The sequence below is a fragment of the Notolabrus celidotus genome, chromosome 16 (genome assembly GCF_009762535.1).
Source record: "Notolabrus celidotus isolate fNotCel1 chromosome 16, fNotCel1.pri, whole genome shotgun sequence".
NCBI lineage: Eukaryota > Metazoa > Chordata > Actinopteri > Labriformes > Labridae > Notolabrus > Notolabrus celidotus.
In genome coordinates this window covers 28,936,564-28,955,804 of record NC_048287.1, presented here as the reverse complement: position 1 = coordinate 28,955,804, position 19,241 = coordinate 28,936,564, and the positions used below count along the sequence as shown (strand labels likewise).

The following is a 19,241-nucleotide window of genomic DNA, read 5'->3' as shown; positions in this document are numbered from 1 at the left end:
AAAGGGAAACATGCAAGCTTGTCTGAACCACGTGACTTCAGCCACCATTTTGAAGATTTCACAAAATGGTGATGGTTGCTGCCTCGGCTCAGCCTAACTTTTGCCGATAGAGGGAGTTGGTGTTTTTCAGCATCATGCTGCAAATCGCCTCTACAGTACATTTGGTGTTTATGACGCATAACAGCAGGCAACCTTCCAAATAGCTTCAGTGCCAAAAAATGAAACATGCTGCGCAACAGGGACTTTCCAGTTCAATCAAACAATAAACCCAACTCTGTAATGTTAATGCACCACCATCAAAGGCAGTCATAGGGCGCGAAACCAGAAGTCTTACAGAGACTAAAAAACACAGATGACAAAGCTGTTATATACATATGCCATTTTTATTTGATTGACTTTGTGATCTGCATCCTTTAACGCCCCCTTAGGAATCAAGGCAATCGAATTAGGCTTATAATAACGTTTAAATTACTGGTGAAAACCCAATTATGTGTACAGAAACAAAATTGCTGATTTCCACCACATCCTTGTAAGAACATAGGCAAAATGTCTTCAAAACATTTGTACTTTAAATTTGGACAATTTATGAATGTGTTTGGAGACAGTACTCTGTAATTATACAACCCAAGGCTTGAAACATTTGAAAATATTTAATGTTTGATGGTACTCTGGCTAGATTCAACTGAAGTCACTGTACACGATCAAGAGTCTTGATAATATTGATCAATGTTTAATTTGGGTTATACTCATAAAGCAACCTTTGGACACAATGATTATAAATACAGGTTTATGGTGTCAGACTTTTATTATCCTTGACAAAACAGCAGAACATGAAATGAAAAAATACAAAAGAGATACATTCCACTCAAAAATGGAATGAAAGCAATTTACAGCACCTTTATTTATTTTTTCATTTAAAAGGACCGTGCATATTAATTAACATTTTTGTACATATGCCAGAATTAGCCAAAAGGCTAGTTTACATCGTAGTCCCTTGCCAGATGTTAAAGAGGCTCCCTAAAAAGATCAAGATTTAACAAAAAATGAAGTAAAATAAAATGAAGATACAAAAGGGAGCGGAGAAATCAAAACACAAACCAAAAAAAAGAAGAAAAGAGAAACAGAAAAGAAAACTACAAATAGCACAATACAATTAAAAATGACTTACAGCTACATAAGGAGATGACATGACAGTCTTTGAGAAAGTGGCCATGGACATCAGCAGAATAAATAAGACAGGTGTGTTTCATTAAGAAATAAAGCAGATTTTTGGCCTGCATGTTTTGAAGTTCAGAAATGTCTGAAAAAAAATGGTTTTATATCTAAACAAAATATTTACATGAACTCCAGCTTCCTCTCTCATACTGTTTACCAGGTTACTGAGTCATGTTCCATCATCATACAGAGCATCAGCTATCACTGCGGTGAGTCTCCATCTCTTTGTGTTTGAAGTAGCCCCCCTTCATGTCCATCAGCTCCTGGTGAGTCCCTCGCTCCTGAACTCTGCCCTTACCGATAAAAACAATCTGATCTGCCTTTTCGATGGTCTTGAGCCTGTGAGCGATCACCAGCAGGGTCTGGTTGGGACAGTTAGCCAAAGCCTGCTGAACCTGTGAATTTAATGAGAGAAATATTATTGGTCTATATTAAAAAAACACTTTTTCATATGATAGCTTCACCAGACTGATGCAGCTTTGCACTTCAGTAGCTCCGTTCAGAAACAATGTCTTGACTGTTTCATGACTTTGGAGAATTAAAAGCATGCCAGTAATTTAACGGATGGATTAGATAAATGCTGTGTGGAAAGATTGTCTGACCACTAAGATTTTCTTTCTTCTTTGTGTTCTGGGCATTACAAACATAAATCACTGATAGCTGTCCATCAGGCCTTCTCTAGCTAGAACAGACATTATGTTTGTTGGAATATCTTCAAATGCAGCACCTATTCAGTGAATCTATGATATAGTGACTACATGTTTTTTCACTTACTGTTGGGGTTATGAGTGAACACTAGAACATTTGGGGTTTCATTAACTCTAAGTCTTCTTCAACTTGTGGTATCAAACCTGATTCAGAGATTTACATCCCTTAATGACACACAAAGTTACCTTATTTTCACTCTCTGTGTCCAGTGAGCTGGTTATTTCATCCAGAATGAGGACCTGTGGCTGTCTGACCAAAGCTCGAGCTATGGCGATCTGCTGTTTCTCACTCTTGGATAACTGTCCGCCACCTTCGCCCACCTCTGAAAAATCCAAAACAGAGTAGTATGATTAAAAATATTGCCAGATACAAAAGATATGGAGGTGTAATAAATCAAGTATAGAGCTGTGGTCAACACAAACCAATAAAGTATTTTACATGTGCATTTAGCCTTTATGCACAAACAGAATCAACATACATGTTGAACATACAAGAATGAAAACAAAAAGGAATGTTTTGTCAATCTAGCTGCATCAACACACCTCAAACACACCAGGCAGGTTTTTATGCAGGCACACAGCCATGTAAAACAGCATACCAACTGGTTGAATGAGATTACCTGTATCGTAGCCTTTCTCCAACTGCATGATGAAGTCATGGGCGTTGGCTTTACGAGCTGCTTCCTGGATTTCATCCAATGAGCAGTCAGCAAGTCCGTAGGCAATGTTGTCTCTGATGGAGCCAGAGAAGAGCACGGGTTCCTGGTTCACCACAGCAATCTATTGAACACAAGTCCCATTAGCTCGACTGAACAGTATCTCATAGAAGCTCACAGCTTCATTCACACTCAGATCTTTGGAGACAGTTAAATTCAATAAAAAATACAGACTTTTTTCAGTGGTATGAACTTAATGTTTAACATGTGTCAGTGCTGTAAACCTTAGATTCCCTTGAAACAGACAACCTATCATACCTGTTACTCAATATTCACCATGTGTCTTGATTGAGCTCTACTTTGATCTAAAAAGGCTAAAATATTGAATTCTGATTTTTACTTACTTTTTATGATAGTTTATTTACAAAATTGCATGTGTAGATAAAAAAAACAGTGGTAAGACATATATAAGACAGCAGTTATTTGGGACAACAAAGTATGGTGTACATCACTTAAAAATGGCATATAGATTACAAACCTTCTTGTGGAGGAAACGGTGCTCATATGATTTCAGTGGTTCATTGTCCAGTAGGATTTCTCCATCCTGTGGCTCATAGAATCGCTCCAGCAGACTCACACAGGTGCTTTTTCCATCTCCAGATGGACCCACAAGTGCCGTCATCTGACCCGACTTTAGCTCCAATGACAAGTCCTGAAACAAGGAGGCACACGGTTTAAAGGAAGTTACACTACAAAATACATTTTACTGCTTTTTTCCCTATTCTTATAAACCTGTCTACCTTTAAACCTCACCTGAAGCACTTTTTTGTTGGGGCAAGCAGGATAGGCGAAGTTGACACCACAGAAGCTGACGTTTCCTCTCAGCTGATCAGGTTTGAGCGTGCCCTCTGTGCTCACCTGCGGTTTCCGGTCCAGGTATTCAAACACTTTCCCTGCAGCCCCCACTGAGTTCAGCATGTCACCGAAGATGTAGGTGAGGGTCTGGAAAATGTAAGTTATAGCCAGACAGTCAGACTTTTAGTTTGTACAATCTATAAATATTTTCAGTAATCTTTGATTGATAATTTCAAAACAGACACAATATGTTCTAAATATTCTTAACGCGCTGAGACAATAGAAAAGCCTTGCAGGGAAAATAAAAGATGAAATTGTCTTCCATCTTTCAACAATAACAAAAAAGCATTAAATAAAAAATAATCATAGTTTTTCATTGTTTTCCACAACCCAATTATACATAGCATGCCCTTTTTTCTCTTCTGTTTATGCACATGTACTGCATCCTGACCTTTCTATGAGTGTGATATGCTATAGGCTCAGTTTCCTTTGCCTAACTGCAGAACTATTTGTTAACTAACTTAAAGTTGACACTTTTAGATGCTTGCAATCACCACCGCCTAACAAAAATTCACAGAGTATCATGGCGTACCCTGATGTTGTCTCCAAGGTCTGACTGGTACAGCAGGAAGGAAACCAGGTTTCCAGTCGTCATCTGTCCACCCTGGATAAACAGCCTACCGTAGTACAAGATGAAGACCTGCATGCCCAACCCTGTCACCTGTAACAACAAAAACACAGACACAGAAACACACACATTCAAACACACACACAGAAACAAATCTTTTTAAGCAATGTGATATGTAAATGTTTTGTAGAAAACGTCCTCATCTCCACACAATTCATCATACAAAAAAATAACTTCTCACCCGCCGTGCGAGCAGATAAACAGCACTGATAATGTCTCGTTTGGTCTTGAGCCTGTGTGTGTCCATCAGACAGTTGTCATATCGACCAGCCTCATGTTTCTCTGTGTTAAAGCTCCGAACAACGCGAATACCGGACACTGCCTCATTGACAGCTTCATTTGCCCGGGCAATTGAATCCTGCACTGCGAGAGACAACCGCTGAGGGGGGAAGAAGAAGAAAAGAAAATTACATTTTGTACTCAGAACTTCAGAACCTCAAAAGACAGTTTAATTTACGAGGCAGCAAGATGTGTGCAACAAATGCTGAAGTAGTAGTTTTCTGTTTTTGAGAGTCATTTGTCTTTTTACAAACCTTCAAATAGACCTTATAAGTTATTATAAACAGTAACTTGAAATGTTAAAAATTACAGAGTTATAGTTTCTTGGTCATGAAAAGCACATACACACAAGTCTGCAGGCTTTAATATCTAACACACCTTACTTTACAGCCTTTACCTGGTAGTGTGTGTCATAGATGACCTGGATGAGACCTGTTAATGGCGTCTCCATCAAAACGAGAAACGTGAGCTTCCATGAAAGATTCATCATCAGAGAGATCATGCCCATGGTTTTGATGAATGTCCTCAGCAGCACATTGACATTCAGGCACACTGTTCTTCCCATCAGGTTAGTGTCTCTAGATAACCTGGCTGTGATTTCACCTACACAGAAAATAATAAATCAGAGTTATGTCTGTCCTGCAATGGTATACCTCTCCATGCTATTTGGTTCTGCCCTGTTTGTCTTTACTTTTCGAAAATGTATATTCTGTTTATAAAGCATTCTTACCTGTCTTTACAGTCTCAAAGAATCCAATTTCCTGTTTGGTCAAAGCCCCGAACAGTTTGACTTTCACCCTGCATGTGAAGGCGCTGATGGCAGAAAGTAAGAGGCCCCCTCTGCAGCCTGCACTCACAGAGCTAAAGAATCAATCAATCAAACAATCAAAGAGGAAAGTCAGTTACACTTTACAGTCAAGCCACACAACACATGCTTGAGGATGTATGTCGAGGGACTAATACCTTCCCAGAGAGAAGAGGCCCATATAGAGCAGTGCAGATTTGAATGCAGTGTGCTGGTACTGACTGCCCAGGATGTCGATGACTCTTCCAGTGTAGAACGGGATGAACATCTCACCTGTGAAGAGACAGACACACAGGTATGCATAATGAGATACACACAGATGATGACACATCTGCAGGGCAAATTAACATTACATTTTTATTATCACCATCATCATCATCATCATCATCACTGAGGAAATAATTACTTTTGCTGCTGTTTCTAAATGATAAGTTTAAGTATCAGCTAGTGATGAAATTTAAATGTCTGTCTTGTGTGTGATCATTGCTTATAACTAACCAACATTAAATTCTTATTCCTTGGTATCACTACAGCCATATTTTATATAGAGAATAAAATAAGCATCATCCTCCTCCTCCTCCTCATCATCATCATCAGTGTACTTACAAAGAACAGCCAGCGTTAGGAACACAACTCCTCCTATCAGCCGTAGATAGTCGGGTCTGTACAGGTACAGGACCCTCAGAAGCAGAACTCTGGCTTTTTGCTTCTCTTTACCGTCGGCTGCATCATCAGTGTCCGGGATGGTTGTTTCCCAAAACAAGGCAGCAGCCAGCGACGCTCCGGCGCACAACAGCCAGCAGCGCATGTCCGCCAACACGCCGCATTGTGTCTCCTCATTATAAAGCACTTTGGTCCCGGTCTCAAGCACAGCCGGCAGTAGACTGTGCGCCACTATAACACGAATCAGCAGCGGTTTGGGGACCCCGAGACCGAGGAGGGTCACGGAAGTTAGTGCAAAACACCGGAGAGCCGCGGAAACCCAGAGACGCGCAAGATGCCCAAAGGCGAGAGACACTTGACATCCCGATGCGTAAAATAAGGACAGGTCCACGCAGGCTGCTGCTATCAGAGTACCAGCTTTACGCAGGACTGTTTCTGTGTTGCCTGCCATTTTACAGCCACACTCGTCCTCGTATGACCTCTTCTGCCGTGAGGACCAGTGTTTAAGTTTTCATCCACTTTCAGTTTCGTTTTCTGATCAGACAAGGGGATTCCCTGAAATCTAAGAGCTAGAATATTAGAAGGATCCTCAAACTGAATGTTTAAACATGCGACTGATTTTGATTTAAAATGTCTCCCGATCGTTATCTAATTGCACTTGTAAAATACACTAACATTGTTTAAGACAGGATTCTTACATAGGACTCAAAACAGCTTTGAATGAAATTAATCTGCATGGTTCACAAGAAGAGAAAACAGAAAACATTTTTCAAAATGAGATTTTATTTCATTTTAAATTCCACACATTAAACAAAAAAGCATGTGCGAGTGTCTCTACTGTGAGAGTGTACAAAGCAGTCAACGTGTCCAGTGTCAACAGATGACAACAATCAACAAGTAATCTTAATCTTACAACTGGGACAAAAACACTCAAGTTAGAAATCAAATGTCACAATGTGCTGTGGTTGTGCAACAAATCTGACTTTCACTTTTTGTTGCAGTGTTTGACCGACTGAGTACTTCACACAGTTTACTGCATTTCCCTACAAGAGAAAGTACATGAATGCTTGAATGGGTCTACAGGTTTTGTCAAAGATGCAAATGTAGTTTAAGTTTTTACTCGCCCACTCAGTACCAGTGAACTGTAAGTTGACGGAAAAATAAGTCCTGCAGCAAATGTATTGGCTTTAAGTGTCCTTGTGTGACCTTGATGTGTAAGAAAGAGTCCTCTTGAAGCTGTCCTAAACCTATTTCAGGTTGTGCTTTGCAAACATTTAATATCCCACTATTGAGACAATCATCCTCTTTTATATTCTTAAGTGTTGAATGATGGGCTACAAATATGTTCAGCTGCATCAAAAGGTGTTACTGTAAAAATAAGGAAAACAAATACATAATTGTATCCAGAAAAATAGTGTCTCTGCAGACGGGAAATGAAAAAAACTGTGTGATGATCACTGATCAAAGAAGGTGGGTAAGTCATTTCCTAGGATGACTTTCTCCTCTGCCTTGTGTGCATCGATGGTGACGATATAGGCCACGCCACCACTGGAGCCATCCCGGTTCATGGCCAAAGAGAGAGCTAAAACACAATAAGAGACAGGTGAGGAGGTTTAGTTTGAGTTACATTAAATACAACACAGATGTTGACAGATGGGTTCCCTCTTCTCATCGGGTAGTAAAAAGCAGCAGCTCCTCAAACATCCATTTATTTCTCTGACAAAGAGAAAGCTTTGAGAAATAAAAACTTACTGTTGACAACAAACTGCTGGCACTCCTCTTTGCTCATGTCCCGGCGATACTCTGCATCCACAAACCCATAAACATAAGAGCTTCCAGAACCACCAATGGCAAACGGCTGCCTTGTCAGGAGACCATTCAGGGTTGCAAACACCTGGAAGTGGTCAAAGAGAACAGCAACAACAGTGAATGGCATTCCATATTAACACCTGTAGCAGCAAGATTGTTGGCTAAAAACAAGCTTTTATTCAAAGCATCCAGCGACAAAAGATTTTTGCAATTATGATATCTATGTCAGAGGTATCTTCTTCCATCCAGACTTGTATTTACTGACCTGTCCTCCATCTTTTCTGTCCCAGCCGGCCACGATGAGATGCGCTGACAGCTCCTCCTTGTACTTGTACGAGATGTTCCTCACAAGAGTGGCAGCTGAGCAAACCTGGGGGTCCTCACCTATCTCAGTACTGACATGTGTAGACATTAAAAAGGTGAAATATATACAATACTGATGATTCTAGTAAATCTCAGGAAACTGAACCAATTAGTTTCTACAAGCCATTCCTTTAATTGATTTTCAGGCTAGTGACTTAAACTTCACTTTTGCCTTTTAATAGATAGGACTGCTGAAGAGAGGCAGGATATGTGGGGAGTAGAGAGTGGGGAAAGACATGCAGCAAATGGTCGAGGTGGGGAGTCGAGCCTGTGACCCCTGTGACAAGGACTATAGCTTCTGTATATGGGGCGCTTGCTTAGACCACTAGGCCAACGGCACCCCAAGTGACTTAAATTTTAAAATCACCTCACTGTGTATGTGATAAAAGCTGTTTTTGAATTTAAATTGGTATATTTGACCACTTGGACTAAAAAATGTATTGATAGATTAAAGTTGTCAAAGGTCAAAGGTCACAGAGCCTAAAGAAAGTAAACTAATAACAGGAAATTGACTCTGTTTTCATTTTTCTCTCATCAAACCTTCACCTGAACATGTGTGGTTGGTATTTACATATACAGAAACACTTTAAAATCCATTGTCTACCATGCAAAGACAAACACTGTGCACTGTTATTTAGACACACGAAGCCTGTAAAATACTCTTATCTTCTGACTCGAGCAGCCACTTGGTGTAACATAGCAGTGAATAATGTTTCAACATCTGTACTCACGATGTACTAGCAATAGTAATTCAAACTTTCAACAAAACAGAGTTACTGCTCATTTTGTATTCTGTTTTAGTGTCGATGAAATAAGAGATATGCCTATGAATAACGTCTGTGACTGTCATGCTGTTTAGTGATATTTAATAGAAGGCAACTTAATTTACTTTTACAGTGTTTTTACCTGTGAACATCAAGCTGGTAGTTGACAATCTCAGCTATGGTCTGAGCATCTGCTGCAGAGCCTGACAGAGCACAGTAGATCTTGTCATGGAGGGGAGAGAGTTTATTCATCACCCTGTTTACCACTGCTTCCCTGGATGGAGGAAAGGAGGGGGAGGATATTATTATGTGGTGCAGACATTCATACAGTGAGAGAGAAGGTGGGTAAACAGTTTGTTAGGAAAGATGGAGAGTTGTTATGTTAATAAGTTTAAGAGTGACAGGTGTTTTATCATAGATATTCCGAAGGAAAGCTCGACTTCGACGCGCACGCGAATACGCATGCACTTACGTACCCTGCAGACACCCTGGAATCGGACCCAAGTACAACCCCTCCTTTAAATTCGATGGCAATGATAGTGGTCTATGGACAGAGAATACAAAGAAACTCGGATCAATACTCGTGATTTATTTAACAAACAAGCAAGTCCACATGTGATGCAACACAGCTGGCTGCTGCAGAGTTGCGCACATTAACAGTTCACCAAGTCTCCAAATGCGTAAATATCATGTACTTACTCCGGTTTTCACCTCCTCGGACAACCACCCAGGGCCCGTTTCCTCCAACATGCTGCTGATAGATACACTCTGAGACTGAGTAACGACGACAAAGAGTCTGTGTGCCAGGAGCGTAAAGGTGACGCTAGACGTAAACCCAAACGCTCAGTGGAACGCTGCTGATGTTTCAACACCTTGTTGGTGGAAAAAAGCCACTCTGACTCTAAAAGATTCAGTTTCTAACAAGTTAGGATTACCAAATCAGCAGAGCGACGCCATGTTTCCTCATGTTTAATCGAAATTGAAAGTCAAGCTGACGTCCCACCCCTGCAATGTGTAGTCCCAGTCTGTATTTCAAACACTTCCACCGCCATGTACGCACATTTCCATTCAGCTGGGTGAATATACGCAGCTTCTGGAATGTGTTTAAGATGTTGTAATGGTATTGCATTCAGTATGATACAGTATATGCGTATTTATTATAACCTAAAAAGATTAATGGGACAGCTGCAATGAGAGGAGTTATTCCTTGAAACACCTCAAAAGTCCTTTTAGTTGTTTTGAACAAAATAATTCACACAAGGAGAGAAAGGGGATAACAATTTGGTTTATAATCATTTTTTATTTCCACAAAAAGAGCTTTCATAAACGTACTTTCTGCATACTTTAAGAGAGGGGGAAGCAGAATATGCATTTAAATCACATAATAAAGACCCAACAGTTTTTAGACAACATATTTCCCTTTCACAAATGTCTCATTACCAGGCAATTACATTTAGTTTCATGTGTTCAACAAGCATTATGACAGAAAATGATTGATTAAACTGTTACTGAAGAACTGAGTACATTTAACTTGTGATACAAAAGTATATTCAATTCATTAAAGGTGTCATTCATCATGGAACTTGGGTAGCTTGCTGCCAGGTACCACCACATGCTCCACCCCCGTTTCCGTGATCACCACCAGGTTAGCCACGCCCCCACTGACGTTGTCTCTGCCCATGGCCAGGGCAAGAGCTGAGAGCACAGAGATGGAGGGATAAGGAAGAGGGCGGGCAGAGGAAGAAAAAAAAGACAGGGGGAATGTAGGTCAAGTTAAACAAGTTTTGATAGACAATAGCATTTATATAACTCACATCCACAACTCATGAGAGAAGATTTTATTAGTTTAGATCTTGATTTTCATCAACCTCTTTCTTTTGTGCATCTTTTATAATAGAGCTGTAACAGTCAACACTGCAGATAATTTGATATCAAGTCACATTATTTATAATCTGTGAATTAAAGTCTGAAATTGTTCCTCTGAATGTGAGTCCAATGCTAGGTTCAGGTTAAATTATCACACAGAGGATAACTGAGAAACCCAATAGTTTAAGTCTACATGCTGTGTATACAAGATCTGTTATGTTAGGTTCCTATTTATATGCCCTCCCATTAAAAAGCCAGCAAACATATAACAAACGTTAGCTCTCAGTTTCTACAACCTGTCTTAGACAAAATCAGATATTTTCGCATAACAAACCTTGAAAATTGAAAAAGATGCTGAGCAATGGTTCAAGAGGTTAGCAATATTATATTATATGAGTTTTCTCACTACAATTCTGTCTTCCTTGTCCTCAGGTGTGTATGAACTACAAGTTATGAGAATTTGAAACTACATAAATGCAAAATCATCAGTTATCTTAAAAGCATTGGACTTGAGAGGCTGGTGATTACGAGATAATATCTGTGGAAAAAAATCCCAACCAGTTCCCAGCGAATCAAGTAAAATCTCATTAGGTAAGTATACGAAAATAAAGTTTCACAAAAGTACCATTAGTGGCAAACTGTAGACATTCGTCTCTGCTCATGTCCGGTTTGTATTTGGCGTCAACATATCCGTAGATGTAAGTGCTGCCAGAGCCGCCGATTGTAACCGGCTGCCTGACCATCATCCCGCCAAGAGACACGACGTACACCTGGAGGAGGACAGAGAGGATGAGTAATGCGGCTTAATGCAGAAAAGTGGACAAATCCCATACTGCCATCATAATTGCTAATTTGATGCTTCGCTGATTTTACAATCACTACCTACCTGTGGACCTTTCTTCCTGTCCCATCCTGCTGTGATGAAGCCGGCCTGAAGCTCTTCTTTGTTTTTGTAACACAGTTCTTTTAACACTGATGCTGCTGATATCACTAAAGGAGGGGCCTCCATCTGCACACTATGAATAAGAGAGAGAGATGGAGAAGATCAGGGGGAGACCAACTTTTAAAGTTTATGCTCTTAAAAGCAGAAGAAATATAGCTTTTTATATTTTTATACGGAATACTCCGATGTATCTGTATCAGAGAATAATATATGTAACATACTGTATGTGTGTGGAAACAGTTGCTATACAAACAGCATACGTATGTTAGTGTGCATTCATGAAACTCTGTTCTTAATGAGGATTCATGAAATGATACAGGCTGGAATGTGATGTGAACATGCTCTCTCAGGGTGCCTACACTAATGTGTTTATTGTTGTGGGTCACCTGTGGAAGGCTAACTGAAACTTTGCAGCTTTGGTGACGGCCTGAGCATCTGCCAGCGAGCCAGCCATGCAGCAGAAGACGCGGTCATGAACCTGGATCACTTTGTTGATGGTCTTTGATGAAACATACTCCCTGAAGAGAGACAAAGAAAAGTTAAACAAAGCAGTGAGAGGAAACCTTATGACAGACTCCACACTCACATAAAGGTTGAAACAGGTGTATCCAAGTTTAAATTTACGGGATGCTACAAGTCAGTCTATCTTTAGCACTGTTGGATGAAATATTATGATCCCTAATTTTTTAACAATATCATACCATGAAAAGACATCATAAGTAACAATTCTACATTAAATGTTATGCATGGTCGCTCTACCCAGACTATCACGCATAAAAATGGGGGTCTCTGTATCTCAGTGGTAGAAAGGCTCACTGGTAGAGTAGGCCGCTCTCATTTGGAGGGTTGGCAGTTCAATCCCCGGCCCGACTGCCCAAAGTGCCATTATGTCCTTTGGACAGATACTTGACCCTCAGCTGGCCCCGGTGGCTGTGCCATGGGTGTGTGAATGGGAATAGTTAAGATCGATGGATGCTCTACAAAGCGGCCTCTACCATTAGTGTATGAATGTGGTGTGAATGTCTGAATGTGGCATTTAATGTGAGTAAGTGCTTTGAGTGGTCTGTAGAAGAGAGAAAATGCTCTATAAAATACAGTCCAGTTACCATTTACCAAAATGCTTCTTGCAGAAAAAGCGTCTTTGTGGGCGTTAAAATATATAATTGTACAACTGATACTTATGTATCCATGTTTGAGCCTATATTTCAATGCTGGGTAATTTAATCTGTAAGAATACATGCAAATATATACACTTAATTTGTTTAGCAACTTGCAGCATCACATATAAATAATTTAAGACCAGACTAGACCAATGGGTTTTCAGTTTTACCTTGACATGTTTTTACTACAAATTTCAAGCAGTCTTCCTCAGAAGAAGAGTCACATGATGTTGCGGTGACTTGTCTGTCAGCTTTGGGATGCTGTCCTTAGACTGTTGGACAACAGGGGGCATGTTGGTCCTGCTGCCTCAGGTAGGACCACCAAACCTCTATAAATCAGCTGACAGACAAGTCACAGAAACACCAAGTGACTCTTCTTCTGAGGAAGACTTCAGGAAGTTAAACAGAAAACACTGGTCTAGTTGTAAGAACTGTCTTACTATAAGTGACTGAAGGAGGCTTGAATACGATAAAAATGTAATTATCTTCTACCAGAAACCCATTTTTTTGCACTTTGTATAACTAATAATTCTGTTTTGAAAGATGTGGAAAAAATATTATAAAGTCACACTTTGAACTACTTACATCTCAAAGATTTTCCACTAAATATCACCTTACTTGTGTTCAGATTCTGTTTCTGTGTATGCCCTTTAATTTTAGGAGTTCATCTCTGCTTGAATAGAGTCTGCTCAGAAAAATGTAACTACAGTGAGTTGTCACACCCCAGAGGAACATTTTACTGCTCAAGGCTTTCTCTTCTAAGTGTCCGGAGACAAAATTGAGATTCTCACTTCAGCCTCATTCAAGTTTCAAATTGTTCTCATTCGTTTCTCATTCGTTTCTCCTAAAATTCACTAGGAGAAATAGTTGAGACCATGACATAAGTCTTATTTGAGACTTCAATGAGAGGTCTCATTAATGGCTAATTTTCTTCTCTTTTTTTAAAATATATTTTTGGCCTTTATTTGACAGGACAGCTGAAGAGAGACAGGAAATGTGGGGAGTAGTGAGCGTGGGAAGACATGCAGGTAATGGTCGACCGGCCAGGAATCAAACCAGCGACCCCTGCGACGAGGACTGTAGCCTCTGTATGTGGGGCGCTTAGACCGCTAGGCCACCAGTGCCCAAAAGAATCCACCCCTTTAATTATAATAATCTGGCTAAATCCGGTCGGCCCTTTTGCTGCCCATATTTTCAATAAATCGTCGGTCCTACCTGGTATGAAATCTCTATCTTTTGCAATTTCTCTCAAATCCACTAAATCTTTGTGAAGTTGTTTTGTTCCAAACAGACTTTTAAAGTAAGGACCATATTGTGAAGTCAAAGAAGAGATCATTGGACATCTAAATAGCTGATCTTGCAAGTTGTTCAAATGTTTTAATGAGAATTGTAAGTTTGTGGACAATTACATTGAAATCTTAATTTTGCAGGGCACTATAACTGTTCATGAAAAGATGAGCTCAGGCTCTTTCTTTGCTCCATCTGAGCTCAGCTTGAGACACAAAAACAGTCTGACAGTCTGACAAAAACAAAGGGATGAGGTTAGATTGAGACATCTGAGAGAGCTCCCTGATTTCTCCACCTGAGCTCAAAGGAGTCACAACACTTGAGAAATACCTGAGAACCATTTCAGATTCTGACCAGATCTCCCTTTGAACTGAAAGGGAGACTAAGCTGAGACTTTTGAACTTTTTTTCTGGGGGCAAGAATGAGAAACAGGAGACATAAGCTATAGTCTCATTTTGCTTTCAAACAGATCTCATTGTTGTCTAGGAGTCATAAATTTAAACACTCCTCTCTGAATTTCTTTTCCTATGGGACTGTCCTTATCCTCACCCTCCCATGGAAGCTCTGGAATCTGACCCAATCACGACCCCTCCATCGAAGGTGGCAGCCAGGATGGTGGTCTGAGGGGAGGCAGAGGAGGAGAGTAAGATGTTACCTTAACCAACATTTAAGAGTAAGCGTACCACACACACATGAAGGAAGACTAGTCAGATAAGTGAAAGACTACAATACAGCATCACAGGCATACTTATTTAACATGGCTGCGTGTTCATTCATGCTGACTGAGAGCGGCAATGAATTATGGGATATAGAGTTCAGAGTATGAATGGATTTAGAGGAAATTTATCAGGCTCCGTAGGAAACCAAAGTTTATCTCGTGGTTTTCTTTGTAGAAATCTGAGAAGTAATACATGCACTGTCAGTAAACACGTGGAATACCAAGTCGATGTCATCTCACTTTGTGTTACATTAGGATTCAGGTACAGCATCAACTGCGCCTCTCTGAAGTGGTAATCTGCTCTTTAACGCTTCACAGTTTGTAATTGTGCCTCTAGAGATAAATATACAGGTGAACCGGTCGGGATTTACTCACCCCTGTGCTGACTCCTTTGACTTGTGAGTTCGTGTAGTGTTTCTCCATTTTTACTCCAAAATCGAAAGAGAAAAGAGAGAGGTGACGCCAAGAACAGCGACCTCAAGCGCACCGAGACGCACAGAGACGCCACAGACGCATCCAGTATGGCGCGACCAACTGTCTTCGAAACTTCAGCAGCCGGCTTTAATTTCGACAACGCAGCGAGGTATGAGCTTCTGTGTGTGTGTCTTCTTTAACAGCAGACCTTTTCAGTAATGGCAGAAATATAAAACTAACCCTGTGTGGCGTTAAGCTCACACAGAGATCAAAAGTGAAAGTAACTTTTTCTTCCTTGTTTATAAGTTAAATCATGGAAACAGCATTGTGAGGATAAAACAATGGATATAAAATGATGTATGTTGCATCCTCCTCTCTTACACCTCCTGTCCACTGTCTCCCCCATACTAGGAATGCTGCATTAGACGGTCTCTTTGAGGGACAGAAGCCTAAACCTTTGAAAACAGGCACCACGATAGCAGGAGTGGTGTTCAAGGTGAGGTTAAGCAACAAATACAAATCGACCATCCATTTTTCAAATCAGGAACTAGAAATTGGAACTAGTTAAAACTCATTGAAGTGTACCAGCAAGTTTTCATCTTCCTGCCAGCCTAATGAAGTCCTGTATGACTACAGTAAACCTGCAAATACCTTATACATTTAGCAGGCAATCTATATAAGACTGAGAATCCATGACAACAAGGAGATATTTTAATCACTAGTTCCCACATTTTTCTTTTGTCACATCAAGTTCTTAATTTTGTGAAAGACAATAATGAGAACAGTGGAATGATTGAGTCATTTTGGCAAGGCACCTTACAAGTTCTCCACTATTTATTAAGTATTTATGGACCTTTTTATCTTGTTTTTTACTGGTGGGTCTTTCTTTCATTCTTTCTTTCTTTCTTATTATCTTTATCTTTATTGACCAATGGTTGATCTTATGCCTATCTTGTTTTTTTATTGATTTTTCTCTTATTGATTGCTCATTTCCTGTTTTTATTGTTTTTATCAAGGGTTACCTCTGAAGCACTAAGCCCTTTGTCACTTTGTTTGTCATGTATTGCCCTGTGCTGTTTGTTGTTTTGATCTTAAAAGGAGGATGACTCACTGCAAAAACAAATCTGCTTACGGGTACAAATAAAGTAACCTTGAACCTTGATAGCCCGACTGACTGAGACTTCAGCACTTATATAAGAATGATACAATTCTTATGTAAAGTTGTTTCTTAATTCATGTCAGGCAGATAAATATAATCAGTTATGAATTACATTACATTCTTTTTGTTTTGGTGCAGGATGGAGTGGTGCTCGGAGCAGACACAAGAGCCACATCCAGTGAAGTGGTGGCCGACAAAATGTGCGCCAAGATCCATTACATCGCTCCAAATATATAGTAAGTCTTGAGCACGGTACAGTGAAGCCATTAGTAGACAAATCTACTGTAAGACATACTCACTCATCAGTCTATACTGTATGAGACACTTGTTTTCATATTTTTATTATTGAGTCATCTCTTTTCTGTGGTCCTGTACGGTTACAGTTATTTCCTACAAACCAACGATTACTGACGGAAAGTAATCCACACTATCTTTTTGTTCCAACCTTTTTGTCCCCATCTGCAATCATTTTTCTCCCCCTTATTCATCTGGTCTTTCCCAACCTCTCTGTTCCTGCCGTGTCTCTCCCCAGTTGTTGTGGAGCGGGTACAGCAGCAGACACAGAGAAGACCACAGACATGCTCTCCTCCAACCTGACCATCTTCTCTCTGAACAGCGGGAGGAACCCACGTGTTGTCATGGCTGTCAGCATACTACAGGACATGCTGTACAGGTTTGTGTTACACATACAAATGTACCTGAGTAATAAAGGCCGGTAAAGGAGTTACTGACTCAGCTCGTACAATCACAATGTTATTAATCAGTCAATCTGTGATTTGACCTCTTGGCCCTCAGGTATCACGGTCAGATTGGTGCCAACCTCATACTGGGAGGAGTAGATTGCACCGGAAACCATCTGTACTCAGTTGGGCCTTATGGGAGTGTAAATAAGGTTCCCTACCTTACAATGGGTATGTGAACAGTTATACTGTATGTGTAACGTTACTCTTCAAGATTTTGCAGGACTGTTACTTTGCCAAAAGTCTCTTGGATCCTTTGTTGAAGTTTGAGTTTCTGTGATGCACTTTCCTCTGTTTTATATGAAGACTGCTCCTTGTATCCATTTACTAATCTCTTTTTTTATTTTAATTATTTAGCAGTCTGATTAATATTAGCTCTTATGTTTAATTTATAGTTGTCTTTTCATTGCTGTGTTTATGTATTTCATGGACAAGCTGCCTCAAACTAAAAAAGTTATTTGAAATTAATTGAACTGGAATGTTTAGAAATGATTAAGCAATTCCAAGATCTACATTTAAAATTACAACAAGCATTTTAACTTGCTTCAGTTAGACATTATAATTGGACTTCATCCAGACTTTCTGTATCTTTATGTCCACGCAGGATCTGGTGATCTAGCGGCTCTTGGGATTCTAGAGGACAGGTTCAGACCCAATCTGGAGGTATGCAACAAGGACAGCTGTTCTCAGACATTATGACGCTCACTATTATGGTTAAACTTGTGCACTTTTAATTTACTTTTTAATTTAGAACAGTGAAGTGAGACTGCAAGCCAAATAAGCCTACATGAGGCCCAAAAAAACACAGAGAGATTTCCTGAATGGTATTGTTATGGATGGATTTTAAAACTGACAAATGCTTTTCTTTTTGCCCTCTCTCCATTCTTTCTCTGATTTATTCTTAACGCTCTCAGCTGGAGGAGGCAAAGGGGCTTGTGCGTCTTGCCATCCATGCAGGAATCATGAGTGACCTCGGCTCAGGCAACAATATCGACATTTGTGTCATCACCAAAGAGGGAGCAGACTACATCAGACCCTTTCAGGAGTCTGAGTTCAAAGATGACAGGTAGGCAAGAATTATTGTGACTCTATTCAAGATGTGCAACCTGAACATAGTCTGAAAAGAATCCAGAAAGGGATACTACATGTTTTTATTTAGTATATCTTAAATTTGTCATTGGTAGTTTGATTAATTATTCAGAATTGTATGTTTATTTATTTCTGAATAAATAAGAAAACTTAAAGGCCCTGTGAGGAGTTTTGAACTGGTTGAGAAACAGACTGAAAATGATACTGATGCCTCTTTATGACCTTCAATAGCAAACAAGTCCATCAGCAGCAACACTGACACCTTCTCTGTTGTAATTTTTAATGCCTGAAACCGCCCTGGGGGGGTAGGTGCCAGACCAGATGATGGATATCTTGCTTCAGAAACAGCCTTTCTTTGACTGTTTTCATGGAAAATAATCACATTGCCTGATAAAGTTGACGTTTGAACACAACAGGATGAGGCTTTTGTTGAAAACACTACTTTTGCATGTATAGGACAAGAGATAAGAGGTATCACTTTGTCCACAGGGGGGGCGCCAGAATTGATACAAAACAAAAGTTCCTCACAGCACCTTTAAATGGCGCCTTGAAAGTTAGTCAATTTTACATCAGTGTCAAAAAAGAACTCTGCATTTAATTACAATATGTCTGTCTGTCTGTCTGTCTGTCTGTCTGTCTGTCAGGAAAATCAAATACAGGTATCGCCCCGGCACGACACCGGTCCTGACAGAGAAAATAGTCCCCTTGAAGCTGGAGGTTGTGCAGGAGAAGGTGCAGCGGATGGATACAGCCTGAAGCTTGATGCTCAATAACTCAACTATCGCTCTGTAACATCTAGTAGTAAAGCACAAATCTTTATTTCATCCTATGTTTTACACAGCATATTGAGTATGAGTAATAAAACATTAATAACAGTTTAATAATACTGCCATCATGGTTTCAATTCTGCTGCTGCTTCACTGTGATGTTGATTATTTCAGAAACATATGCAGTACCCCTGTAAGCAGGAAGATTGCTGTTAGGCCATAGTGAGAAGATTGCAACATGTTTTGACAATATGGAATAAAAATGATAATAAAAACAGTTTGACTCGTGTTATC

General features: G+C 39.9%; 4 protein-coding genes across 4 annotated transcripts; 1 reads left to right on the top strand and 3 right to left on the bottom strand.

The window, feature by feature from the left end:
• Positions 1 to 787: 787 nt before the first annotated feature.
• Positions 788 to 6,407, bottom strand: tap2a (transporter associated with antigen processing, subunit type a). Its single transcript, XM_034705726.1, has 11 exons — positions 5,812 to 6,407; positions 5,364 to 5,478; positions 5,131 to 5,261; positions 4,798 to 5,003; positions 4,303 to 4,500; positions 4,026 to 4,154; positions 3,392 to 3,580; positions 3,117 to 3,290; positions 2,543 to 2,702; positions 2,109 to 2,245; positions 788 to 1,610 (listed from the first exon to the last, which is right to left on the bottom strand). Exons 1-11 carry the CDS (start codon positions 6,317 to 6,319, stop codon positions 1,410 to 1,412), a joined length of 2,148 nt encoding a protein of 715 aa, XP_034561617.1. The 5' UTR covers positions 6,320 to 6,407; the 3' UTR covers positions 788 to 1,409.
• A 222-nt stretch (positions 6,408 to 6,629) lies between these two features.
• Positions 6,630 to 9,805, bottom strand: psmb9a (proteasome 20S subunit beta 9a). The gene is made up of 6 exons (XM_034705762.1): positions 9,504 to 9,805; positions 9,281 to 9,348; positions 8,947 to 9,078; positions 7,943 to 8,072; positions 7,621 to 7,762; positions 6,630 to 7,450 (listed from the first exon to the last, which is right to left on the bottom strand). The coding sequence occupies exons 1-6, from the start codon at positions 9,552 to 9,554 to the stop codon at positions 7,323 to 7,325; spliced, it is 651 nt and encodes a 216-aa protein (XP_034561653.1). The 5' UTR covers positions 9,555 to 9,805; the 3' UTR covers positions 6,630 to 7,322.
• Positions 9,806 to 10,084: 279 nt separating this feature from the next.
• Positions 10,085 to 15,276, bottom strand: psmb12 (proteasome 20S subunit beta 12). The gene is made up of 6 exons (XM_034705761.1): positions 15,154 to 15,276; positions 14,610 to 14,680; positions 12,000 to 12,131; positions 11,557 to 11,686; positions 11,296 to 11,440; positions 10,085 to 10,499 (listed from the first exon to the last, which is right to left on the bottom strand). The coding sequence occupies exons 1-6, from the start codon at positions 15,199 to 15,201 to the stop codon at positions 10,372 to 10,374; spliced, it is 654 nt and encodes a 217-aa protein (XP_034561652.1). The 5' UTR covers positions 15,202 to 15,276; the 3' UTR covers positions 10,085 to 10,371.
• On the top strand, positions 14,904 to 19,225 carry psmb13a (proteasome 20S subunit beta 13a). The gene is made up of 8 exons (XM_034705759.1): positions 14,904 to 15,361; positions 15,604 to 15,688; positions 16,490 to 16,587; positions 16,884 to 17,024; positions 17,147 to 17,262; positions 17,696 to 17,754; positions 18,006 to 18,157; positions 18,825 to 19,225. Exons 1-8 carry the CDS (start codon positions 15,300 to 15,302, stop codon positions 18,934 to 18,936), a joined length of 825 nt encoding a protein of 274 aa, XP_034561650.1. The 5' UTR covers positions 14,904 to 15,299; the 3' UTR covers positions 18,937 to 19,225.
• Positions 19,226 to 19,241: the final 16 nt, after the last annotated feature.

Bases quoted from the DNA above. Each gene is read 5' to 3' on its own strand.
- tap2a (XM_034705726.1), bottom strand. From the start codon at position 6,319: ATGGCAGGCAACACAGAAACAGTCCTGCGTAAAGCTGGTACTCTGATA. The intron at 2,703-3,116 runs GTTTGTAATCTA...TGTGTTCAATAG, and splicing joins ACCGTTTCCTCCACAAGAAG to ATTGCTGTGGTGAACCAGGA. The intron at 2,246-2,542 runs GTAATCTCATTC...TGGATTTTTCAG, and splicing joins GGAGAAAGGCTACGATACAG to AGGTGGGCGAAGGTGGCGGA.
- psmb9a (XM_034705762.1), bottom strand. From the start codon at position 9,554: ATGTTGGAGGAAACGGGCCCTGGGTGGTTGTCCGAGGAGGTGAAAACC. The intron at 9,349-9,503 runs GTAAGTACATGA...CTCTGTCCATAG, and splicing joins CCGAGGAGGTGAAAACCGGA to ACCACTATCATTGCCATCGA. The intron at 7,451-7,620 runs GTAAGTTTTTAT...ATTGTGTTTTAG, and splicing joins CCAGCAGTTTGTTGTCAACA to CTCTCTCTTTGGCCATGAAC.
- psmb12 (XM_034705761.1), bottom strand. From the start codon at position 15,201: ATGGAGAAACACTACACGAACTCACAAGTCAAAGGAGTCAGCACAGGG. The intron at 11,687-11,999 runs GTGACCCACAAC...TCTTATTCATAG, and splicing joins TTTCAGTTAGCCTTCCACAG to TGTGCAGATGGAGGCCCCTC. The intron at 11,441-11,556 runs GTAGGTAGTGAT...GTCCTCCTCCAG, and splicing joins ACAGGAAGAAAGGTCCACAG to GTGTACGTCGTGTCTCTTGG.
- psmb13a (XM_034705759.1), top strand. From the start codon at position 15,300: ATGGCGCGACCAACTGTCTTCGAAACTTCAGCAGCCGGCTTTAATTTC. The intron at 16,588-16,883 runs GTAAGTCTTGAG...GTCTCTCCCCAG, and splicing joins TACATCGCTCCAAATATATA to TTGTTGTGGAGCGGGTACAG. The intron at 17,263-17,695 runs GTATGTGAACAG...ATGTCCACGCAG, and splicing joins GGTTCCCTACCTTACAATGG to GATCTGGTGATCTAGCGGCT.